General features: G+C 43.9%; 1 protein-coding gene across 4 annotated transcripts in view; it reads left to right on the forward strand.

The window, feature by feature from the left end:
- Positions 1–23,391, forward strand: part of LOC142579722 (ras-related protein Rab-7a-like) — a 30,869-nt gene extending 7,478 nt beyond the window's left edge. For 2 of the 4 annotated variants that reach the window (XM_075690213.1, XM_075690214.1), the window contains exons 2-7: positions 10,421–10,691; positions 10,808–10,901; positions 11,805–11,864; positions 12,179–12,291; positions 18,274–18,370; positions 22,733–23,391. In XM_075690213.1, the coding sequence (XP_075546328.1) occupies positions 10,421–10,691; positions 10,808–10,901; positions 11,805–11,864; positions 12,179–12,291; positions 18,274–18,370; positions 22,733–22,993 (896 nt within the window). In that variant the 3' untranslated portion in view covers positions 22,994–23,391. Of the gene's footprint in view, positions 1–8,977; positions 8,996–10,180; positions 10,199–10,420; positions 10,692–10,807; positions 10,902–11,804; positions 11,865–12,178; positions 12,292–18,273; positions 18,371–22,732 lie in introns of those variants that run through there. The other 2 variants (XM_075690215.1, XM_075690216.1) reach the window with 2 other exon arrangements.
- The last annotated feature ends 426 nt before the right edge of the window (positions 23,392–23,817 follow it).

Consider the following 23,817-nt stretch of genomic DNA (forward strand, 5'->3'; position numbering starts at 1 on the left):
AAGTAAGAAGTCTCTCAAAAGTACATTTCGGAGCCCCTTAAATAGGCTCTCTACAAGTGTGGGCGGGATCTTGCTTCCGTCGATGATACGTGACAGGCACGGAGAGAGGACCCCTCCTCCTGCAATACCGAGCACGGGGAGAAGTCGATCCTCTTTTCGACGAATCCGGGGAGAAGGTCGGGTGAATGACCTCTCCGGCGTCGTGGGGTCTGGCCAAGAGAAGGTGAAGAGGATGAGGTCGCCCGTGGGCTCCGGCTCAGACGTAGGGTGAATCACTTGTCGCCACGAGGTGTCAGACGCCAACCCTAACAGCATCTCCGGCGGGGGAGGAAGATCCCGACGAGTAGGGGCCAGCAGCCGCTGTACGAATGATTGGCGTTTCGGTATCAGGATTCCCCGTAGAGGTCACGAACCCTTCGTTCGTAGCAGGTAGATTCCGGGGGGTTGTCACCCGTCCTCGTGGCGCTCTTGTGACTTTTCTCCTTGGCCCGGTCCGGTGAAATTGGTCTTTGCAAGCAGGTCTCGCAACTTTTCGTTTCCTGCGTGGGCAAGCAATCACCCCAGAACAGTGCCGGACCCACAACCACAAAGCAGCGAGCACAAGGCCGCTCTCCCCAAAGACACACCCGGCTTTTAACAAAAAAAAGAAAACCCGCTACACCTTTCCCATTTCCAACGCGCGTCCACCCCCCCCCCCCCCTGAACGCTAAAAAGAGCCATTTCTAGAAAGCGTTAAGACGTGGTTATTAAAATCAGCTAACAATCGGCTTCACTTCGGAAAAACATATGAATTCACGAAAAAAATGCCACGGAAACCCGGATGATCATGAGGCTTTCGATACTCTAGGGGCAACGACTAAAACCGTCGGCATTGCCGTTAAGCTTACCCTTCTTGTAGCGAATATCGAAGGTGTACTGTTGAAGAGCCAAGCTCCAGCGCAAAAGACGACTGTTTTTCGTAGACATGGACTGCAGCCATGTGAGGGGACAGTGGTCAGTCTCTATGGTGAATCTTGAGCCAGCGATATAGCAAGCTAGTTTCTGTACCACCCAAACTACGCAGACGCATTCCTTTTCTGATGTACTGTATGCTTGCTCACGAACTGAAAGCTTTCTACTGGCGTACAGTACAGGATGTTCGTTTTCGTCATCTTTCTTTTGACAGAGCACCACCCCTATACCCCTGTCACTGGCATCACACTGAAGAATGAATGGCTTAGAGTAGTCGGGCGCGTTGAACACTGGCTGACTCGTTAGTGCGTTCTTCAGCATACTAAAAGCCTTTTCTTTTGCGTCACCCACTTTACTGTTTGTTGTTCTGTTTTTCTGAGAGCATCCGTTAAAGGACTCGCAATCTCGGAATACCGCGGAAGATATCTTTGGTAATAACCCGCCAAGCCAAGGAATGATCTGATGTCCCGATTGGTGCATGGTTGCGGGAAGTTGTCTATCGCGGTCAGTTTAACCTCGGAAGGCCGACGATGGCCTTGCCCTATTACATGACCTAGATAAGCTACCTCCGCGCGCCCTAATTGGCATTTAGGAGCCTTAACAGTTAAGTTGGCCTCTCGTAGCTGACACAACACGGTTCGCAGGTGTTGCATATGGTCCGCCCATGATGAAGAAAAGATAGCTATGTCATCGAGATAGGGAAGTGCAAAGTCCTCCATTCCTCGTAGCACCTGGTCCATAAGGCTAGAGAAGCATATGGCGCATTCTTTAATCCAAAACTCAGGACTTTCGGACGAAAGGTTCCCATCGGGGAAATAAAGGCTGCAAGCCTGCTTGCCCTCTCGGTCAATGGAACCTGCCAATACCCTCTGACTAAATCGAGCGTAGAAATGAAATTAGCACTGCTCACTTTCTCAAGCCTTTCCTTGATATGTGGTATTGGATAAGTCTGGTCCTTCGTGATTAAATTGAGCCTGCGGTAGTCGATACATGGCCGCGGCTCTTTTCTTGGGACCTCAACCAAGATAAGAGGTGAGGTATAATCACTCTCTCCTGCTCGATTACACCTAGCTCTAACATCTTGTTTATTTCAGCGGTCATGACTTCACGTTGTCGAGGCGAAACGCGATAAGCTTTCGAACGAACAGGGTCCGACGAGGTTAACTCGATATCGTGAACGATCGCAGTCGTCCTGCCCGGTGTCTCTGAAAATACGTCTTTAAATTCAAACACGAATTCCCTCAGTTCGGCCCTCTGAATGGGATTCAACTCCGCCTGTTCTACTAACTTATCAATGGTCTCGTCAATGTCTTTTGTGTCCGTCACTGCTGGTAACTCTGGAAAGTCGACAGGCATTTCCTCAGATTGGTTATTCAACGAGGTTTTCAGGTTCATTACCTTTTTCCCAACTTCAAAGTGTCGCGTGCGAGCCGTCCTGTCATAGTAATACTCAGCATTGCTTTGTGCCTTACGCATTTCCTGCTCAGCGATCATTGTGGCAGGGCTTACGTTCAATAACTTGCTGCATTCTGCTTCTCGCGACATTTCAGGCTCCGCTGCTTTCCTGGTTTTTTCATTAGCTGGCGTACTTTCCGCCTCATCCCCTATAGGGCTATCCTGTTCAGTACTGGTTGACGAATCAGCTGTCAAACCTGTTTTCTCCACCACTGGACATTCGTACACTGCCTTGGAACGAGTTAGGGCTTGCACTGTTCCCTCACTAAACCCGATTCTCTTGCGTCGTAGCAAATCCTCTGATTGGTTAGAAAACAAATATGGATACTGCTGCGGGAGATGTGCCGAGACGGCGGCTTCAGTGTCCAGTACTCCGAGAGGGCCTTCAATGCGAATTTTGGCCACCGGGAGACAAACACTGGAGGCCTCTACGGCTTGCCTTATCGAAGAACATTCCCCCGTGAACTGGCCTGCCTCTACGTACGACGGATGCACTACGTCCATTGTGGCTGCCGAGTCGCGAAGCACTCTACACGGTTTGCCGTTTACCACGAGGTCTCGAATGTATGGTTCGAGCAAGTTCAGATTCTCTGCGTTACTACTTAGTGACATCAACACTAGTTTGGGATTTTTGCATCCCACGGAGATATGCCCCGTTTGCCGGCAGTTGTAGCAAACTACTGGTTTCTTGGCCTTGAAAGCCTTTTCCTTTTGCTTTTCTGCCCTCTGTTCGGGTGACTCCTTTTCTCCTTCGCTGTCCTCGTCACTACTTTTCCCTGAATCTGATCTTTCCTTTGTTTTATACCGACTCGACTTTGACCACCGTTTTGGCTTGTCGGGTCTGCATTTATTCATCTCCTCCTTAGGAGCTTCGCTGCCTTCGTCCGCACGGCGAGTTACGTACTCCTCAGCGAGATCGGCCGCTCTCGTAACAGTGTCTACGCCTGGCCTATCCTGAACCCAATACTTGATGTTTACTGGCAGCCGGCGGTAGAACTGTTCTAAGGCAACGCACTGCATTGTCTTTTCGGCATCGCCGAGTGCACCCTCTTCTATGAGCCATTCCTTCAGGTTTACCTCCAAGGTGTATGCAAAATCTGAATATGACTCACTTTTGGTTTTCTCGACTTCCCTGAACTTTCGCCTGAATGCTTCAGCTGATAATCTATACTTTTTAAGCAGATTTGCTTTGACTTCATCGAAGTCCTCCGCTTGTTCCTTCCCCATGCGGGCGATAATATCAGCTACCTCGCGTGGCAGTAACGTAAGCAAGCGTTGCGGCCACGTGTTTTTCGCGAATTTTGCCTTCTCACACGTGCGCTCAAACTGTACCAGAAAAAGACCTATGTCCCCTCCTACTGCGTAGGGTGCCATCAAGTCTGTCATTCTGCGCTCGCTTTCACGTGCCTCTGTGCTAGGTCTTTCGCCATTTTGTGATTTCAGAAGCTCAATCTCTAGGCGCTTCATTTCGAGGTCGCGCTCTTCCTTGGCCTCACGTGCTGCCAGCTCGCGCTCCTCTTTTTCCTCTAGGCTCTTACGCTCTTCTTTGGCCTCACGTGCTGCCCGTTCGCGCTCCTCTTTTTCCTCTAGGCGCTTACGCTCTTCTATTTCCTCTTTCTCGAGGCGCTTACGCTCTTCTTCTTTTTCTTTAATGCTCTCGAGGCATTCCGTCAGTTCCTCGTCGTCTGCCCCGGTCGCTTCGATCGCCTCAATGATCTCCGGCTTTCTCTTTGATTCGGCAATTTGGAGGCCCAACTCTTTGGCCAAGCTCAACAATTCCGGCTTCTTTAGTGCCTTCAAGTTTATGGCTGCCCTTAGTGCTGCTAAACCTTCACTCTATACAACCCTGACGTACTCAAACTTCCGTCAACGGTTTAAAGAAAAATCACTGCAATGTACTTTCCAAAAAATACGTAAAAGCCAAGTGATATCTCAGTGAAGAAAAGCCGTGCACTCACCACATGCAGTCATGATCCAGACACCTTCCTTCCGAACGTTGTTGCCAGGACGAAGAGGCTACGATCTCGTAGTTGTCGTCCAAGTTGGGGTCTCCAGGATTCCGTATCCCAATCGCTGCCAGCCAGTTTGTTGCGTACTCCAGGGTAGCGTACCGTACTGCTGCCGAGAAGTAGCGACGCCTGCCTATCGAAGCTCGACCGACATTACTTATTGGGTAGCATGGCGTTGTCGGCGGGCTGCAGGCATCCGGTAGATCATGGCGACCAAGCAGGGGCGAGACGATTTGCTAGTGCGAAACTTGCACTGTTTATTCAAAGGTAGTTGAAGAAAATAAGAAAAGCATGAAGTATGAAGTATCAAGTAAGAAGTATCTCAAAAGTAAATTTCGGAGCCCCTTAAATAGGCTCTCTACAAGTGTGGGCGGGATCTTGCTTCCGTCGACGACACGTGACAGGAAAGGAGAGAGGGCCCCTCCTCCTGCAATACCGAGCACGGGTAGGAGAAGTTGATCCTCTTTTCGACGAGTCCGGGAGAAGATCGGGTGAATGACCTCTCCGGAGTCGTGGGGTCCGGCCAAGAGAAGGTGAAGAGGATGAGGTCGCCCGTGGGCTCCGGCTCAGGCGGTAGGGTGAATGACCTGTCGCCACGTGGTGTCAGACGCCAACCCTAACAGTACATAGCCGCCTCCCTCTGCACGACCGACCACTTAGCCGTGACTCTGACTTTTCTTTGAGTTGTCCCCATGGCTATTCTCGACCAAGGATAATTACTGGCCGTGGTGATTTTCCTTTCTTTCTCAATTTCCAAGTGTCCAATGTTTCTGCTTTTCGTTTTTTCTCACGACGTCTGTGTAAGCACGCGCATACTTTTCTGTTTTACCATATCTGTATTTACAAACACCTGTTTCGGGGGTCGACTCTTTCCGCGATCAGTCGTTTGACTAAACGCAGACAAAACTAAGAGAAATGAAAGTGCAGTCACAAGAAGCGAAGATATTATATTTGCAAATGAAATTAAGGCGAGGAAGGCAAATCGCAAAAGAAGAAGTGAAAAAAGCGTTCTTTTACTTTATCAGGAGCATATTATAAGCTGAGGACACGAGAATAATAAAATTCCTTTATTTCGAAGGCAAAGTGTTCTTGATTAAGAAAAAAAGAAATGACAGGAAAGGGGAATGCATGTAACTGATCTCTCTTTTCCTTTGACAATTTCGATCCGAGAAAGGTTGCTGAAAAATCCCGCGCTGCTCTCATCATACAACCAAGATTGCAGAATATGAACTCCATGTATTTCCGTTTCGTCCGAAGATTAAGTGTGTACGGAAACACTACGCTCCAGGTTATCGTCACCGGGCCATTGCTCCTCATCGCGAGCCCACTTCTTATCAAACCGAAGGGGTTATTTCCTGTGATGCCGTTCATAACGCGAGCGAGCATAATGGCCGGCGCTGACGCTATATCTCGGTTCTTGTCACCCTCACGTGCGTCCTTCCTATCCCTCTTCCTTTTAAGGGAGAAGGGTGTCGTGTGTGTGTGTGTGTGCGTGTGTGTGTGTGCGTGCGTGCGTGTGTGTGTGTGCGTGTGTGTGTGTGTGTGTGTGTGTGTGTGTGTGTGTGTGTGTGTGTGTGTGTGTGTGTGTGTGTGTGTGTGTGTGTGTGTGTGTGTGTGTGTGTGTGTGCGTGTGTGTGTGTGTGTGCGCTTGTGCGATGTGTCTGTGTGTGCGTCTTCGTGTGTTTGTGTGTTATTTTTTATGCAGGAGTATGAGAAGGTACGCTACCGTTAAAGCCAGCTATCGCAAAGTACCCAAGTTCCAAATACCAAGCAACAAAAAAAATCGCTGCAGAACTAATCTGATGATGGGCTGTCGACGGGAATGCGATCATCATCCAAGCAATGCGGTGGCACATCGTATTTGCTGAAGTTACGTTTATTCAAAATCTAAAGTACTCATTCTGAGAGAGAGAGAAGGGAAAAAGGAAAGGCAGGGAGGTTAACCAGACTGAGTCCAGTTTGCTACCCTACACGTGGGGGAGGGGAATGGGGAAACTACTCATTCTGAGACTTCAGCTGCTTCGGTAATATGTGAAGTGCACTGCCTCCTGCATCGGCCCACTTTAGTATGGCACTGGCTTGCCAAGGTAGCCAATGAGCATGATGGCATGACGATGACTGTATGACGACGGCGAAGTGACAGAAATATTTAAGATACTTTAAGTAAATGGCAGTGCAGTGATCCCCCCCTTTATTTTTTTAAATTTCTTGACGTATAGTATAATAGCAGAATCGTGTCACTAAGAAACCATCCCGGGATCCCCTTTTCAAAGGAAAAATAAACAAAGAAGTGCAAGAAAGAAAGGATGCTGAGGAACAAAAACATTTTGATGGTCTCCTCGCGGAAAATTTATTGCGCAGAGTTTCTGAGCAGTTTGTAGCTCGAATTTGTAAGACTATGGCGATTTAAGGTTTGCTTCTTTCTTAATAAAGCTCTCTTCCAGTACCGCCGCAGCAGTCAACAATTGCTTAGCAAATTTCTGGAAAATCATAATCTCTGGCATCGTTCTCAGAAGGACGTCGTGGGAAAAGCTTGTGTGCCGTTCGATAGCCAAAACACGCCACGCACGCACCCAGTTCACAGCGTCTTATCGTTTCTTGTAGCATTAGATATCGAGTCGTTTATCGGTATCACTCGCTGCTGAAGGAGGCGCGAACTGTCGTAGAAGGCAACGCTAGATTCTGCAGAGCGTCTTGTCTTTTTCTTCTTTTGGCATTCACTTCTTCTTTTCAACTTAGTGTGTTATGGGCGAATTAAGAGCGGTAAACTGATTAAATATTCTATTATTTGCTTCAGGCCGCATGCTGTCAGCCCTAGATTCCCGTCAACACGTGTACCCAAAATGTGCGCCGAAATATAGACTGGCATCATATGTCGTATTATTTTTTTTTTTCGAAATTACCTTCGATAAACACCCTACGTGAAAACTACGTTAAACGCCTATGCGGCCATGAATCGTGGATGTATGGATCGAAAATGACGCCGTCTTCAGAAATGGGCCTTACGTGCTTTCAGCACTGACCGTGCTTCAGTTCCATATTCGAAAGACGTAGCCTGAAGCAATTAAGTTAAACCTCGACCTAATGTAGCCGGAGAGACGGGAGAATCACCTCGTTAAATCGAGAACTTCGCTAAATTGATAACGTTTATGACACTCGGGCCAATATTGTTATACCTATTTAGGAGCAAAGAGTAAAAAAAGAATATACAATAAAGTTAATGCGTGTGTGCGCGCTTATCGATAATGTGAGCCCGTGGAGCTCGTCTTTCGTTCCGCTATGGTAGCAACAAACCTTTTTGACAGGCGAAGGGTGTCGGTCGTTTGAACACAAAGCCGGCGTTCCCATATTTTACCGATATTTTCCCCCAATATTTCGTTTATTCGGACGAGGCACTGATTTCCCTTTGTTGCTTCGAGGTCTGTAACGCATTTGACGCCGCGTGGATATGTATTCGGATATGTGTTCGCTAAATCGAAAATTTCGCAATATTGGTTTCCGTGAAACTGAGATTTGACAGCAATTCTAAATGTAATTGTTTATATCTGGGTAATTGTGCGACGGCACATTTGAAAAGAAATGACTTACGCCAAGGCTTCCCGCTGAATTAACAGCTATAAGCGATCTCCAAAAGGAATTTTTCTTTCAAAGATGTATTTGAACTTAAGAAAAAACTGCAATCGGGACGTATATGCAATCTATCTAACGTCGCGAATAAAAAAAGTTTATGCAATAATAGCAACGTTAAATTTTGGTACACGCTGTAATTTCAGTATGTACGACTGCTAAAGCTGAAGTTGCAAATCGTCCAACGGATAGTATCCTCAAAACTCAGCTTATCATTTGGTCTTTAGAATTAACTTATGAGTTTGTTCCATTCGCCTCCGAAATGTTGCTCGAGCGTGAAACAGCGTTACCTTTGTGTTCCTTTACCTTTGAGGCTCGGTCGAGGGTGCGATTCCGAGGACGCGGCTTTCACAATCCGGTGGGAGCGGAATTGAGAGCTCGGTGCGGCTTAGACAACTCGAGAAAGTTGAATTAACCCTGAACGTTTTACTTAAACACAATTAGCAGTTTAATAGGTGCGTATTCCTTTAGTAAAGTTTTCAGGTGTAGCACTTTGTCTACGTTAAACCTGATCGAGCAACCAATTACGAGTGAAAGAAACGCGCAACCAAATTTAACAGGCGTGGAGTCTTTGCACTCCGTTAAACTGCGATGCTGCCTCCGTGCCTAGTAATTCTCATCAAATCACGAATCAAGAGTGATGACAACAAGGGAAAAGAATTATCGCAGTTTTGCTCAAAGTGGAAAGCAGCGAAAGAGATAGCTATCACAGTACTTCGCGCAGTAAAATCAACATTGTCTCGCGCAGTATCGCCGAGGGCAATGCTCCGTCCAGTAAGAACACTGTCTGCTGCACTACTTGCTTTGATTTTTTTTTATTACTTGGGAGTCGAGTATAGCCAACCGAAATTTTCCCCGGTCAATCACCCAATATTTTCCTTGCCCTGCACTTACTTGCGCTCTGTTGCAGGTCACTTTGCCAACGTGGATTCTCTAGAAAGTAGCGGTGTTCTGTAAGTTAAAACCACTTGCAGCAAAGCATAACTACTGGAGCTCACATTACAGCTGCATACCTAAAGAGCTGCTCACGACGCATGTACAGAGAGTGATGTTACAGTGCTTTCGAGGATGCGTTTGACGAGTTAGGAGGTGCTCTACATCTACGGCAGCTCTTTTCGCTCCGCTCTGCCAGCCGTACCACTATGCTTCCTAATTTTCATAACGCGGGATTCGATTGTCTTCTTGAGGCAAGGCGAGCCCAATCTTCTCGACCTACGACCACGACTGCTTATTTCTTCTTGAGAATCATCATCATCATCATCATCATCATCATCATCATCAGCCTGGTTACGCCCACTGCAGGGCAAAGGCCTCTCCCATTCTTGGAAGTGCTTATATACTCGCGTGCACATTTCTCGTTCCCGTCTTCTATGACCAGCATCAGGCACGAGAAGTTCCCACGTTGAAGTTATTGAAAAAAAATAACTGTCATTTTATTTATTAATACATATCGTTTTTAATTACAACTGTACATGCTGCGTCTTGTGCGTGCACGTGAACTTGAGCGCTGTGAAAAACTGCAAAATTTACTCTGACTAGCACTAGATTAAAAAAAAATAGAAAACCCAGAGGAAAGAAATGCGTCGAGTTGTCCTTGTTAAGAGCCACCAAAGGCGAATTGATATTCTGCGCTGCTCAGAACCTGCTTTACGTGGCTGAATTAGGGTGGTATTATAGGAAGAAAATATTCGGCCACCTAATAATAAAAGACCTCTTCATCGCACAATGGATATTTTCTGCGCCTTTTACATATTGTAAGGTTATAAACTTTGCTATCTTTATCTTCTGTTTATGCAGTCGTGTTAGCAAACTATCTATTTGTGTCTTTCATGAATGTTGATCAGTATTTTGGACAATGTCAAGCTTGTGCGCACATGGCATATGCAATTAGCCGGTCTTCGACATTTGCATGAATCACTCTATGTTTCTCTTATGATCTTGCAACGACAGTAAAGTAGCAAGAGGCGATGATTTAGACATGTCGATAGCAAACGTATCAGGCGCGCTTTCGTGCGCAGACACCGAAACCGAAAGCTTCAATCTGAATGGCTACGGCTTAGGCTCTGGCTTGAGGGGCAACGTTTGTTATTGGTTGCTTATCTGTTGGTTTATGCTTGCGCAGAGGTAGCGCAGGTGGAGACGCATCTAGTTAGCGGGTTAGTGTCTGATGACCATTTTTCTGCCGTGTTGATTATGATGCTTGCCCCTTTGAGCTGAAGCATGACACAAGTGTGACAGGTCTAAAGTGCTTGTATTGTTCTACGCGCCTCTGCGCGGCAAGATTGCTACGCGGGAGCATCGTGGCGCCAGAAATTAAGCAGTCCGTGCGGTCTCCCGGCCGCTCGGCTCGGGCATTCTCAATGCTATCTCTTTGACAGGCCATCCTGCGCACGGGTGCGTCAGCAGCGTCAACTCAAACAAACGCGGCTTCTGGCTGTCTGGGGAGAGAGTGAAGGATTCCCGCCCCTTCGCCGATGGCTCCGATAAGTCAGCGACGTTCGAGCCGAGTATCCACAACCCGGCTTTCCTGTCGAACATGCCGCACGTGCTGTCCGCCCAGCAAGAGACCCTCGACCGGCGAGGAAAGCGTGAACGCCGATCAAGTTGGATGCTGCACCGAGGAAACATGGGCGTGAAGCTCCAGACGGCGTACGTACTGTGCTGATGAAGCCAACTGTTGCGTTTGTCCTGTGCAATGAGCGAGCAACCGCGAGTTGGTTACGGAATTCCCTGTGGGTTTGTAATTGTGTTTGTTATCTGCGCAGTGACATGAAAGTGATTATTCTGGGAGATTCGAATGTCGGCAAAACGTCCCTCCTCATTCGCTACATCGAGAGGCGGTTTGAAGAGTATCCTAAAGTAAGTACAAGCATATAGTGTACTTTTTTTTTTTTTTTTAGCACAGTCGGTACATCTTGTTGAGCTTCGACATTTTGTACCCACATGCCACTTTTTGGCTTTTCCTGCTCAGCTACGCTAAGTAAAGAAAAAAAAATTATTGTACACATCTTCGCTGTGCGCTCATTACGAGGCGGATATGCAGGTCGCGGTCGATGAAATTCCTGTCTCATCTTCGGCTTCGCTGTCCTTAAACGTAAGCTCTAAATCAAATTCCAGTTTAAGGATGCACAGCCTTGCAACGTCTGCTTAATACACGCGCATGTGCACGGCTTTCAAGCTTTAGTGGGGGGGAGAGGGAGGGGCGTACTCTTTTGGGCACGCCACCGCTGTTAAAAAGAAAGAGATACGTGTTATATTTTTCGCGTTACATATTTTAGCAGTTATATTAATTAGAAAATAGACTTATCGGACAAGTGAACATATAGAAATGCATATATTATGAATATCTGCAACTGTGATTCAGCGTATGTTTCAGCCAGGACGAAGCACGGCAATTTGTGAAAGATGTTGGCCCCCGCCAGAATTTTATTTTATTACCCGCGAAGTTCTAGTATTACAGAAAGTAGGGAAAGGGTATTGATTCAGCACAAACATTAAAGCAAGAAACTGTTTTTCATTAAATAAAGCCTTGCGGTAGAAGAAAAATTGACTTTGTCTCGGGAGTTGAACCCTACGCCACTGATAGACCTAAACAGTCGCTATGTAATCAGAGCTAGCTAGGAGGCCAGCAGTTGACAGTATGAGATTCAAAATTGATTTAACGTGCACAACGTTTGGTCAGTTGATGCAGATTCAGTTGCAGTGAACGGGATCTGTCCTTGTTGATAATGTAAATTGTTTGAATACTCTGTATGTTCACAGGCAACTCTTGGTGCATCATTCACCTTGAAAATGAGAGGGAAACACAATATTGCAATATGGGTAAGCTTCGTCTTTTGCTCTTGTAGTTATATACTCTTGCATTATTTAATTTCATTTGAGTCTGCATTCAACATCGTGCCTGATATTGAAAGCCCTAACTGGTCGATAACACCCTGCAGCTTGCAAATTATTGTTCAAAAGCAAATTTTCTGGCAGTCGAGCAAGAATTCTTTTTTTGCGTCTTTGCCAGGAAAAATAGTGCACCCGAAGTATTTGAACAATGGATAGCATGAGATGTGAACTGTGCTGGTTTTATGCGAAGTTAGATGTACTTATGCACCTAACAAACCTGCTTGCATTTTCTTCTTACCCAGGACACAGCCGGACAAGAACGCTATGTTGGCTTGAGCATGTTCTACTGCAGAAATGCCGACGTCGCAATCATGGCTTTTGACGTTACGAGCCGAGAAACCTTTAAGGCATTAATGTAAGTGCCATACAGTGGAGCTTTTCCCAACGTTATAGATGTGGTCAACCTGAGATGTCAACTTAAAGTGATGAATTTCTGTTCTGAATTAGCAAATAGCGAATGAGCTACTTCTGCCAAAATAGATGTTATGCCACATTGGACAGTTGAAAATGCCATCTTCATTTCTGGAACATCAAGCTATCCCGTCCTTGGAATCCCGCCCGTAACCCTTAATGACCATCGGTTATCTTTCCTCCTCATTACATGTCCAGCCCATTCCCATTTCTTTTTCTTGATTTCAACTAAGATGTCATTAACTAGGGTTTGTTCCCTCACCCCATCTGCTCTTTTCTTATCCCTTAACGTTACACCTATCATTCTTCTTTCCGTAGCTCGTTGCATCGTCCTCAATTTAAGTAGAACCCTTTCTGTAAGCCTCCAGGTTTCTGCCCCATACGTGAGTACTGGTAAGACACAGCTGGTTATACACTTTTCTCTTGAGGGATAATGGCAACTTGCTGTTCATGATCTGAGAATGCCTGCCAAACGCACCCCAGCCCATTCTTATTCTTCTGATTATTTGTGTCATGATCCGGATCTGCGGTCACTGCCTGTCCTAAGTTGCTGTATTCTCTTACCACTTCCAGTGCCTCTCTACCTATCATGAACTGCTGTTCTCTTCAGCGACTGTTAAACATTACTTTAGTTTTCTGCAGGTTAATTTTTGGACCCACCCTTCTGCTTTGCCTCTCCAGATCAGTGAGCATACATTGGTCCCCTGAGTTACTAAGCAAGAAAATATTGTCAGCGAATTGCAAGTTACTAAGGTATTCTCCATTAACTATTATCCCCAATTCTTCCCGATCCAGGTCTCTGAATACCTCGTGTAAACACGCTGTGAATAGCATTGGAGAGATCGTATCTCCCTGCCTGATGCCTTTCTTTATTGGGATTTTGTTGCCTTCTTTATGTAGGACTACGGTGGCTGTGGAACCACTATAGATATCTTTCAGTATTTTTACGTACGGCTCGTCTACACCCCGATTCTGTATTGTCTCCATGACTGCTGACGTTTCGACTGAACCAAACACTTTCTCGTAATCAATGAAAGCTATATATAAGGGTTGGTTATGTTCCACACATTTCTCTATCACCTGTTTGATAGTGTAAATATGGTCTATTGTTGAGTAGCCTTTACAGAATCCTGCCTGGTCCTTTTGTTGACAGAAGTCTAAGGTGTTCCTGATTCTATTTGCGGATTACCTTGGTAAATACTTTGTAGGCAAGGGACAGTAAACTGATCGGTCTATAATTTTTCATGTCTTTGGCATCCCCTTTCTTATGGATTAGGACTATGTTAGCGTTCTTCCAGGATTCGCGGTCGCGGGATCGAATCCCAGCCCCGGTGGCCGCATTTCGATGGAGGCGAAATGCGAAAACACCTGTGTACTTAGATTTAGGTGCACATTAAAGAACCCCAGGTGGTCAAAATTTCCGGAGTCCTCCACTACGGCGTGCCTCATAATCAGAAAGTGGTTTTGGGACATAAAACCCCATAATCTAATCTTCCAATATCTTTGTGGGCACCACTGGTACTGTACAAATCTCTATAGAACTCCTCAGCCACTTGAACTATCTCATCCATATTAGTAATGATATTGCCGGCTTTGTCTCTTAACGCATACATGTCCCCCCCCCCCCCCCAGGTCATCTCAAGTCATAAATACACAATACACTGCTTTCCATGCCTTGAACCTGTCGTAACACAAGCGCAGTGCAGAAGACGGGGACAAGAGGGACGCACGTGCACGCGCACACGCACACACCACACACACACACCGCCAGTGGCGTAGCTAGGTCGTCTAGCACCCGGGGCCCTTAGCTCTTCTGTCACCCCCCCGGGTGAAGGCAAGGATATCGACAATTTTCGGGTGTCTTCAGACATAAGTGACACTGCCCTCCTACTGTCCCCGTGCACCCGGGACCCACAGCCCCCTGCCCCATCCCCCTTGCTACGTCACTGCACACAGCACTGTGTATGTCTGTCTTGTGCCAACCTTTTGCACTTTGCTTATGTTAGAATAAAATACCAACACACCCAAGCCTCTGCAGCTTAAACTTGTGTGCAAATTGACATACATGTATTTTTCTAAATATAGCACCATTTCAATAGCCCTGCAATTTGTAATGTTGCACAAAGTACATCACGCTATCGGAAACAAGCATAGTCGTACATAGCCTGGTAATCACCATTACTGCATTAGCTCTGCGAGTCTTCCACATTTCGCACATGGAACACTTTTGTTACATTAATTTGACATGACTGTATAGTGCAGCGCCAGTATTGTATGTGATCACAAGTCGAGCATCTTTTTCAAGTGTGTGGCATTTTAGCGCACAAGGTCTTCAGATTTTCATCTGAGCATTTGCAATGCATGGGCCTTAAACTTGCTAAGGCTTGTGAAAGAATTGACATGCCTAAGACATGTGAAAGAATTCATACATGAATTCATGCATAAGGCCTTAAGGCCTTATGGTTGTGCTTCTTCGGCTTATGCTTTCAAATTCTAGTGTTTCCAGCCAACATTGTCATTCAGCAGTTGTGACATTTTACTGTTGAATATGGATTAAATTAGACTCCCGGCCAATGTGTCGATATTTTGAAGTTAACCAAGCACAACTACTGGTCTGCTTTGATTTAGGGCAACACTTATTAAATTCTTAAGAGCTCAATGTAAAAAAAAAAGCTATGCAGCTTGTGCTGACAGTAGTACTTTAGTTTCATATACTGCAGCATTAAGATGTGTCCAATTTACTTTTACTATCTGCTGTTTACTTGCAAAGCTGTAATCATGCTATTTTCATTTTTCTACCCTTTTTCTGCAGGGTTTTCCTTGAGATATGCTGTGGCATGTACACATGGTCTTATGTAGTCTATCTGGCTCTCAGCCAGCACAGAACATTGCCTTATGTACAGTTGCTATTAGAAGTTTGGGGCCCATGGCATCAGCAAAAAATTTTAAATATTTTGAAGTGCAGCTTTGTGGTCTGGAATTAGTTTAATTTGCTACACGCCTGCATACGCATGCACCCTTGATTTCCCCCAGAATAACCCGCTGTGAAAAAAAAATTTGGATAGCTGCACCTTTGGCCCCCAAACTTTTGGTTGGGACTGTACTTCATTGATGCTATGTTATCCTAGATGGCATTCTGACTGCGATCACTTCATTATGCTCTTGCAAGTGCATAACGTCAGTGTGCGGGTTTCCTAAACAAAATTTTCAGAACATGCTGTAGGACGATTGCCTGATTGAGAACTATTTACCGCACACATACAGCTTCAGACACTGCTTTTGAAACTGCTGTTAGTCTAAAAGGATGCTTTTGTTAACACTGGCCCATGGTGACCAAGTGGTCTGTGGGTCAATGAAGCAAGTTGCAATACGAAATACTCAGTTGTTTAGATTGTGCAATGGCGCGATTCATAGTAGAGTGCTCTGAAAACAGTGAGAAGCTGGCACCACCCAAATTGGTAACGATTGCACCTCACTCCAAATGCATTTTATTTGAGACGGAACACTTTCCAAGCTGCTCAGATCATAAAATCTCTATAGCTGTCACGTGCATTATGCATCAATGCATCTTCAAGCGAAGCTCTTCGCAAAGTTGGTAACAGCAAAGTGGAAAAGTCAGGTTCTGAGAAATGAAGTCTGCAACAGAAGCAACCTAGCGTAAAGAAAAAAAGTGAACAAAATGGGACCAAAACGTGCATTGAATGTGGGAGAGACGGAGGCCCAAAAGAAGCATTGAGCAGAATAGGAACACCTTCCATTACATTGCAAAGCGTGGTGTAGAATCTGAGAATTGGCTGGCTTGTAAACGCCTAGCAGAATGACGACGCTTTGCGGCTGTGAGCAGTGAGGCGTGTGACAAATATTAAACCTGCAAGTGGGATGCGGAATGACAATGCCTGGCAACCATCGGCAGTGAGGAACGCCATGATGGAGTACGAAAGCTTGAGGGGTCGACACATTGAATGTTTTTGTTCCATCTTGTGTTTATTGATGCACGCACCACACCACTTCTTACCATTGGGACAAGTACACAACACCATCAACAATAACTGTGTTGAGATGTGAGGCATGTGTTCGTTTGGTGCATCGCCTACAGTCGTGGCACAACACCCAAATAACAGTGTGAAATTGCCCTAGCTGAAGTTGCATTGGTGATCGTGAACACTTGTGTTAACTATGTTTAACATCCATAAACTGTCTTATGAGTCATGCAAGTGACGTCCAGTGCAATACAACACGTCTCATGTTGAATAAATTTAATGTTCATTCATGTTGTGTTTATATGGATCCGGTCCCTACATGGCAATGGTTCCGACAATGCGTTACCTTTGCTTGATCACATTGCATTTGCATGAACATTGAACTCCATTTGTGTCATTAGCTTTTACATTTGTGTAAAATTGTATTTAAAGTACACCATGTTGTGCAAACGTTAGCATCAATGTTATTTTTGCATAACATTTCCTTTGTGAACATCAAAAGGCTTCACTTGTCCTCAATTCCCACATGTGCATAGAATATGTGGGAATTTAAGAAGAAAAAAATCTGCTGATTCTTTCTTTCCAAGAGGTTGCAAGTAATAATAGAAGGAATCAGAGTATTTCTAGTTATACAAAAACTTTGATTATGGTGGCTGTGCTAATCTCTGATGATGACACTTGTGCTGGACATTCAGGTCTCGTCTCATCCCTAATACTTATAACATGCCTAAACTTTGAGGCTTTAGAGTAATCAGTTAAAAAAAAAAAGGAAACGCAGCTCAGATTGATGACGGGTCAAATCATACAGTGACTCGGAATCTTTTGTAAAGGCTTTATTTCTTTAAGTATTGCCATGGAACATAATTCCTCCATTCTACAAACTTTCTCTGTCAGTTTTAAATAGCATTAGTAATTTCATTTTTCTATATTTTTTTCCTGTATCCTGGTCATCTTGCCCTCATCAATGCTGTTTCTGTAGTATGTGCTACTATACAGTATCATTGTCATTAAAATTTTATTCCAGGATTATTTCACAGTAGTTTACTAACTTTGCTGAGCTATCAGGTGTTAAAAATAAGAAATTGTGCATACTAATTCTGCATATGTTTGAACCTCTGCTCTAATCATTCTTAATGGCATTCTCCTCAGAGTATGTTCGGTTTGCTAATTGACTTCATCAGAGCTCACTGAAATCCCAACTTCTGATTTGAATTTATTTGCTACCTGTTTAACCAGTTCCACGTAGAAAGTGAGCACACCTCATTCATATTAGATCAGCGTGGCAAGTCCTAAATAAATGCCGAGCTTGCCAGTTACCCTGCGTTTATAGGAGTTATGCACTGTCATCCACACCATTGTAGTACAGCCGGCATGGTTAAAATATTGATCTGCCCATCTGTAGCAGCAGAGTGGAAAATGTGAATGGGACAATAAATGCTGTACGTGATATGTGAATAACTCCCTATTAAGAACAATATTGCACAGTACAAAAGTTGTGCATAAGGGAAAATCTGATTACCATTTCGAAAGCTTAGCTGACTGTGCTCCACGTCAAAATGGTAGTTTGTATGCAGTGAGCTGACACTTCAGTCGCAAAAACTTGCACTACAATTGTGCCCCAGCTGTGGCACAGCCTTGGTTATAATTTTGGGTTCTTGTTTGTGTGCAATGAAGCATGCTTCTTATATTTCATGGCATTATTGTATTAGTTTTAGATTATGAGGTGTGTTTTGCATATGAAAAAAAAGACAAGCTCTTTTTAAAACCCTTCTGTGACAATAATGGTCTTGCGCAACCAAGTGGTACGCAAGCAGTTTCTGTCACCTAATCTGAAACTGTTAACTATTAATTGAGCTCTAAGCTACCACCCCTCCTTTCTTTTTTCAACCTTAACCTGTTGCTCTGATGCATTGTTTCACTTCCTCTGTACTTCTTTTTTTTTGCAGGACAAGATATGTCCAGTTACTGAGCGTGGTAGATGACTTTGCATTAAAGGTGGTTGTCGGGACCAAGAATGACCTGCTAGGCACAAAGAAACGACAGGTGAGGAGTGCGTGGTTGCCTTGTAATCGTTGTTATCCATTCTGGGACAAAATTGAACAGTAATGGTTGGGTGGCATATTCAGTTTTCTTAAAATGATACTTTGCAGATGAATTGAGAAATAAGGCTTGAGGATTCGAATGTTTGGAAAAACTACCCTGCTTGCAAAATAAAGTAGGTCGCATGCATGCGGCCCAAACTTGCAGAAGATTGTATGGAAGCTATGGAAGTTGTCCACTCTATGAAAGCAAGATTTCAGATGTCTATGAATAAAGCAAAAAAGCCTGCAGCATTTGTCTATTCCCCTATTTTTGAATTCATTGACTGTGACAGCAGCACTTTTGCAGCGGACGCTGTCATCTTGCCTGCACGTCAAGTAATGGCGCTAGTATTTTCTCAGCCCTTTACCGCCTGTAGTTATGCAACTGGCTACTGTGAGTGAGCAGGGCTAGGCCATATTAAAATGTGCCAATTTATCTCGCCAAAGGCAATCTCCATGCATCCATGTGCTTAGTTCTGTTTTTTGGTCACATGTGGTGCTGCAGAAAACTTGAAATCTCGGTGGAAGTGTTTTTAAAGTTGGCAACAAGAACAGTGGTGTTCTCATTGTTGTGTGGAACACTAATTGCGACAACACTAAGTGAGGGCTTCCTCTGTGACTAAATGTGATCCCACGTGGCACTCAACTGTATCAAAACTCTTTAAGTCGTGCTTGGGACAGTTACTTTTTACGTTATTGGCATTGAAAAAGCCATCTTGAAGCAGTGCAGTGAAGCCAGCTTGATTTTAGCATTAAAAATTTTGTGTTCTTCAATGAAATACTATCGTTCTGAATTTATTTGTCACATCTATTTAATGGGCAGGTTCCATGGAACATTTTCAAAAAATACGGCATTTTGAGAACATCCTTTCAGAAGTTATTCGGAATGCACATATTGGGTGGGGGGGGGGGGGTTGTATTTGTCGACAACAGTATTGATTGCTGTGCCCTTAAATACATGCACAGGTGCCACCATTCTTGAGGTCTCCCTACTGCACAAAACCCCACACAAGTTTCTTAATACGAATTCTGCACGGTGCTTAATGGTTAGTACATCAGGCTCCCAACTGCACATTGCCACGGAGCTTGAGTCAATCCTCGGAAGCATTGGTAGCTCAAGTCTCGTTCTTCAGCCGCAGGCTCTAACAGGACGTAAAGTGAGCAGTGATGTGATAACGTCATTATGGCAATCGCATAATAGAAGAGATAGACAAGTAAATAGACATAGCAAACTTAGTTTTGATATTTTAGCCATTGGCTACCACTTGCATGTGCCAAGTGAGCCTCCATCTGTGTTGCCTTTCACATGCTACCAAAACTTCCATTGTAGTTTGTTATATGGTGCTGTGTAGTAATGATCACTAAAAAATGCATCCTTCTTGTACTGCACCCTTTGCACTGCCATGATGAATTTTGGTTATCCAGCTCCAACAGAATTGGATGTGGCAAATGCACCCAGTGCTCAGATTCAAGTTGCATAGGTGTCGGAATGTGCATGTAAACATTCTCCAAATATCGGCTGAAACAAAAAGCATCTGGCCACCACTGAAGTGTACACCTAGTGTAATTTAGTAACATTTCGTAGCTTGTTCAGTATAATTGGCTGTTGCGCTATCTACAAATACTTTTTTGGACCAGCAATATCTGCCAACCTGTGAATTATTGGCTTTGGCAATATGGCCCCCCTTTTTAAGGCGAGAACCTTAAATGCCTCGTCAGACAGTGGCCTTGAAAATGCTGCGTGCTGTGCAGAAAGTAATGTGAGCTTGCCTCGCGTAGAGACTTGCTCGTGCCACTGCTCGCATGTTCGTTGTTTTCTTCTATAGCTGGCTACAACGCTGCTCATCATCTGCAAAAAAAGAAAAGGCAAAGTTAATTACAATAGTTAATTCAGGTACTCGAATCCATGACCTTTGGCGTTAAGGGGAAGTTAATAAGGCACAGGCAATTAATAGACTTCGATCAGGCACTCCAACCAATGATGTTCGGTGGGAGTCGAACCTTCTAGCTTATGCGGGAGTCAAACCTGTGACCTTTGGTATAAAGGCAAAATTAATTAGGGCACAGTTAATTAAGGTAATGTCAGTTAAAGCTCTAGAACCACAACATTTGTTGGGAGGAAACAAGTAATGAGAAGTAAAGCTCATTTTAAGGAGCATGTCAAGTAATTTAATGAATGCCTCTTGAATGCGCGGGCTTTTGCCTTCACCCTCTTGGGTGTATGCTAAAGTGACTAAATTTTTTGGACCCAGACATTCACCAGCTTTGGTAGCCAATAGGTTAACTGCTGTCACAGTAAAATGAGGAAATTTGACACAGCTCATTTAATCAAAATGCAATGCTAATGAACTCTGGGTGAGGAAGATGGGACAAGATTGTGTCTGTCACATTTGTGCTTAGTTTTATTCAGCTATAAAGCAACTAAGCCCAGCAGTCCACTTTACTGGGTTGCATTTGTTTTTGTTTTTTTTTTTCATTTTACAAGAGGAATTTTGAGAGAATTCACACAAACTTGACAGAACAAAGTTCATTGTCACCTTGAAATGCCACAAGATATGAATATTGACATTCACAAGAATCTTATGGCAAAGGCATTTTATTCACATTTTTGGTCAGAACATTTCAGTAATTTCTGTCACTTAGGCTGGTGTGTGTAAATTTCAAATTTTGAAATCATTTTTAGTGAAATTACACTTGTGATCTCATGTTCATGGGCACTTTGTTTTTCACAGGTATAAAACTCTCTCCACTGATGCTGTTAATGTTCTGTTTGCAATCACTGTAGACATCACTGTAGACTGTGCTAATAGGTCAGTTCCCTTGTTGCTTTTAACTCAGCAGGCAAACATTGGGAATTTCAATGTATGTACTTTATCTGTACTGTTTATGAGCATCTTCAAACATAAATTTCAATGCCAAATTTGATGAATCAAACTTTAAGATAAATCTGCTACATATATGAAAGGAGACACATCACATTGAATTTAATTATAGTTGTGTGTTCAGGGTGTCCATATTTCTGTCATATTTGAGAAACCAAAGCACGAATCTGTAAAGAACTGTACACCATGTCCTCTCATTAAATGGGCACATTTCTATTTACTCCATCTTCATTCCGGAAGAGTTCTGCACATTTGGTTTTTTAACATCTTACTCAACAAAGCACAATCAGTAAAAAATGGTCATTGGCATCCGTAACGACCTTGTTTTAAGTCTTATCAGCTGAGGAAACTATGAAGGCTGCATCACAATAAAGCTACTGTGATGCAGATAAGACTTAAAACAAGGTACTTGCAGATGCTAATGACCATTTTCTAAAAATTGTAGAAAATGGGTATGCTTACCTTGCACGCTCTAAGGCAACAAGGGTAAGGGGTGGTGGCCTATTTTCTTATTTCTTCCACTTTAGCACATGCCCTTACATTGTCGGTATGATGCTAGCTTCCTTTGTACGTTGTGTATCGACACATACCTTAAGCATTCAAAAGACCACACCATCCTGAGCACAGTTGTATAGTCGTAGCTGCTTAGATTTACTGCCTCTCTTTTACAAGCTCTTAAAAAAGGCTTGTTGCATACTGAAATACGCTTTGTTGAACTTTCAAGTGCCTTATGTGCATAATGAGACATTGAGTTTGTAAAGAGCCTTCGGACATATGTAATTCTTCTCAGTGTAATTTACCAAGCATCACTTGTGCTTAGGTAGAGGGCAGAAGAAAAGATTTCACAAGATTTTTGGCATTCTGGGGCACATTTTGGCGCTTAAGTGTGCTTCTGGTCAAACTATTTGTCCACAAAGCACTGTTTCACCTTCATGAACTAGAAAGACATCACAGTAGGATTGTTCTAATAAACTTACAAGAATAAATTGTTGAAGACATTCATTTCTAGTACCCATACGGGAATAGCAGCATCAGAACTATCTTTTCCCTTTTGCACTGTTTTAGAGATGTACGGCAGGATTCCCTGAAACCTCTGCATTAGGTATAGTTAGTGACCACAGTTGCTCACCTTAGAAAAGATGAGATGTGGAAGGACATATTAAAGAACTTGCGTCCTGTATGTACAGCATCGTGGAAAGGTCTGCAAAAAATTTCAAAATTTTAGTGTGGTACTTGCCCTAGTGTTATTACCAAATCAGATCAAGAAACTGTTCAACATCAGGGGTCTGCAAGCTTTTCTAAGGCACTCCACATTCTTTTGCAATACTATTGAGCCTCTCTTGCAAGAGAACAAGGAGACTTACAGCAGTGTCCAATTGACTTTTACATGAGTCTTGCGTATTTGCTGCTGCTGTCACAAGTACACAATTTTTCATTTGCAGGTTTCTGTTGCCGAGGCGGAAATCTTCGCAAAGAGCTTAAATCCTGGCTGGACAACGGACAAGGCACCCTACTTTGAGACATCAAGTGCAACAGGCGAAAACATTGAGGAGGTCTTCGAATACATTTTTGAGTATTGCACCCGTGAACACGGTCTGCTGTCTTGCTGCCTTAACAATGTTCATGAGAAAGACCTAAAGACTGTCACTCTCACTCCAAGAACACTAAAGATAGCCAGGAGTGTAACAAATTGTTGCATTTAACATTAGCTAATGTTTTTAATGCATAAGTCATCACATTGCAGGCTATTGACTTGCTGAAATGCATTTATGTAAATACTTTGACTTCAGGAGAGCATTGTCACGCTCCGCAGTTGTTGTAACCAAGTATGTGACAGCTGACATTGTGCCTTGAAGGCATTCCTTCTCGCTGTCTGGACACTGCACTACATACTGTGATATATAGCAATGTACTCTTACTTTTGACTCTCCTGGTCTTCAACTGACCAGATGTTCGTCATTGTACACATATCATAAGTGCATATGTAATATTCGGTGCGGGCACCACGTATGTATATTTTAATCTGTAAATACTGTTTATACAAAGTGGTACACACTGACAACTGAGAATGCATGAGGCAATAAAGTGAATGTGGCATGTATAAACATGGTGCAATGTCTTTTTCATGCTTTTGCTTTCTCCCAGGCATTGTTCACTTGGCACAGAAAAGCCTTTCTGCTTTAATCTTCGAAGCGTTCAAAGCATTGTCCTTATCTCGTGAACCTTGTCGAGGGTTTCAGTAGCAGACAAATATTTTTATCTTCGTGACAGCAAGCACTCCAAATGTGGTTTATTTTCAAGCCAGGCATTGTTTTGCTGAAATCTGATCACATTGTCCTTTTGTTATTGCTCACAATGCAAGCTTCAGGGAACTGAAATGAGACCTATTTTGAGCCAACTGTTGATGAAGGAGCTTTGCCTTCCATTGTTTATGTTTGCAGAGGTTTTCAACCAGAACTGGTGGTTTCAGACTTACCTTCCATTCATTTGTACTGTTGATAAGTTTACATCTTTAACCTTGTCCCTC

This window comes from Dermacentor variabilis, chromosome 4 (assembly GCF_050947875.1).
Source record: "Dermacentor variabilis isolate Ectoservices chromosome 4, ASM5094787v1, whole genome shotgun sequence".
NCBI classification, from domain to species: domain Eukaryota; kingdom Metazoa; phylum Arthropoda; class Arachnida; order Ixodida; family Ixodidae; genus Dermacentor; species Dermacentor variabilis.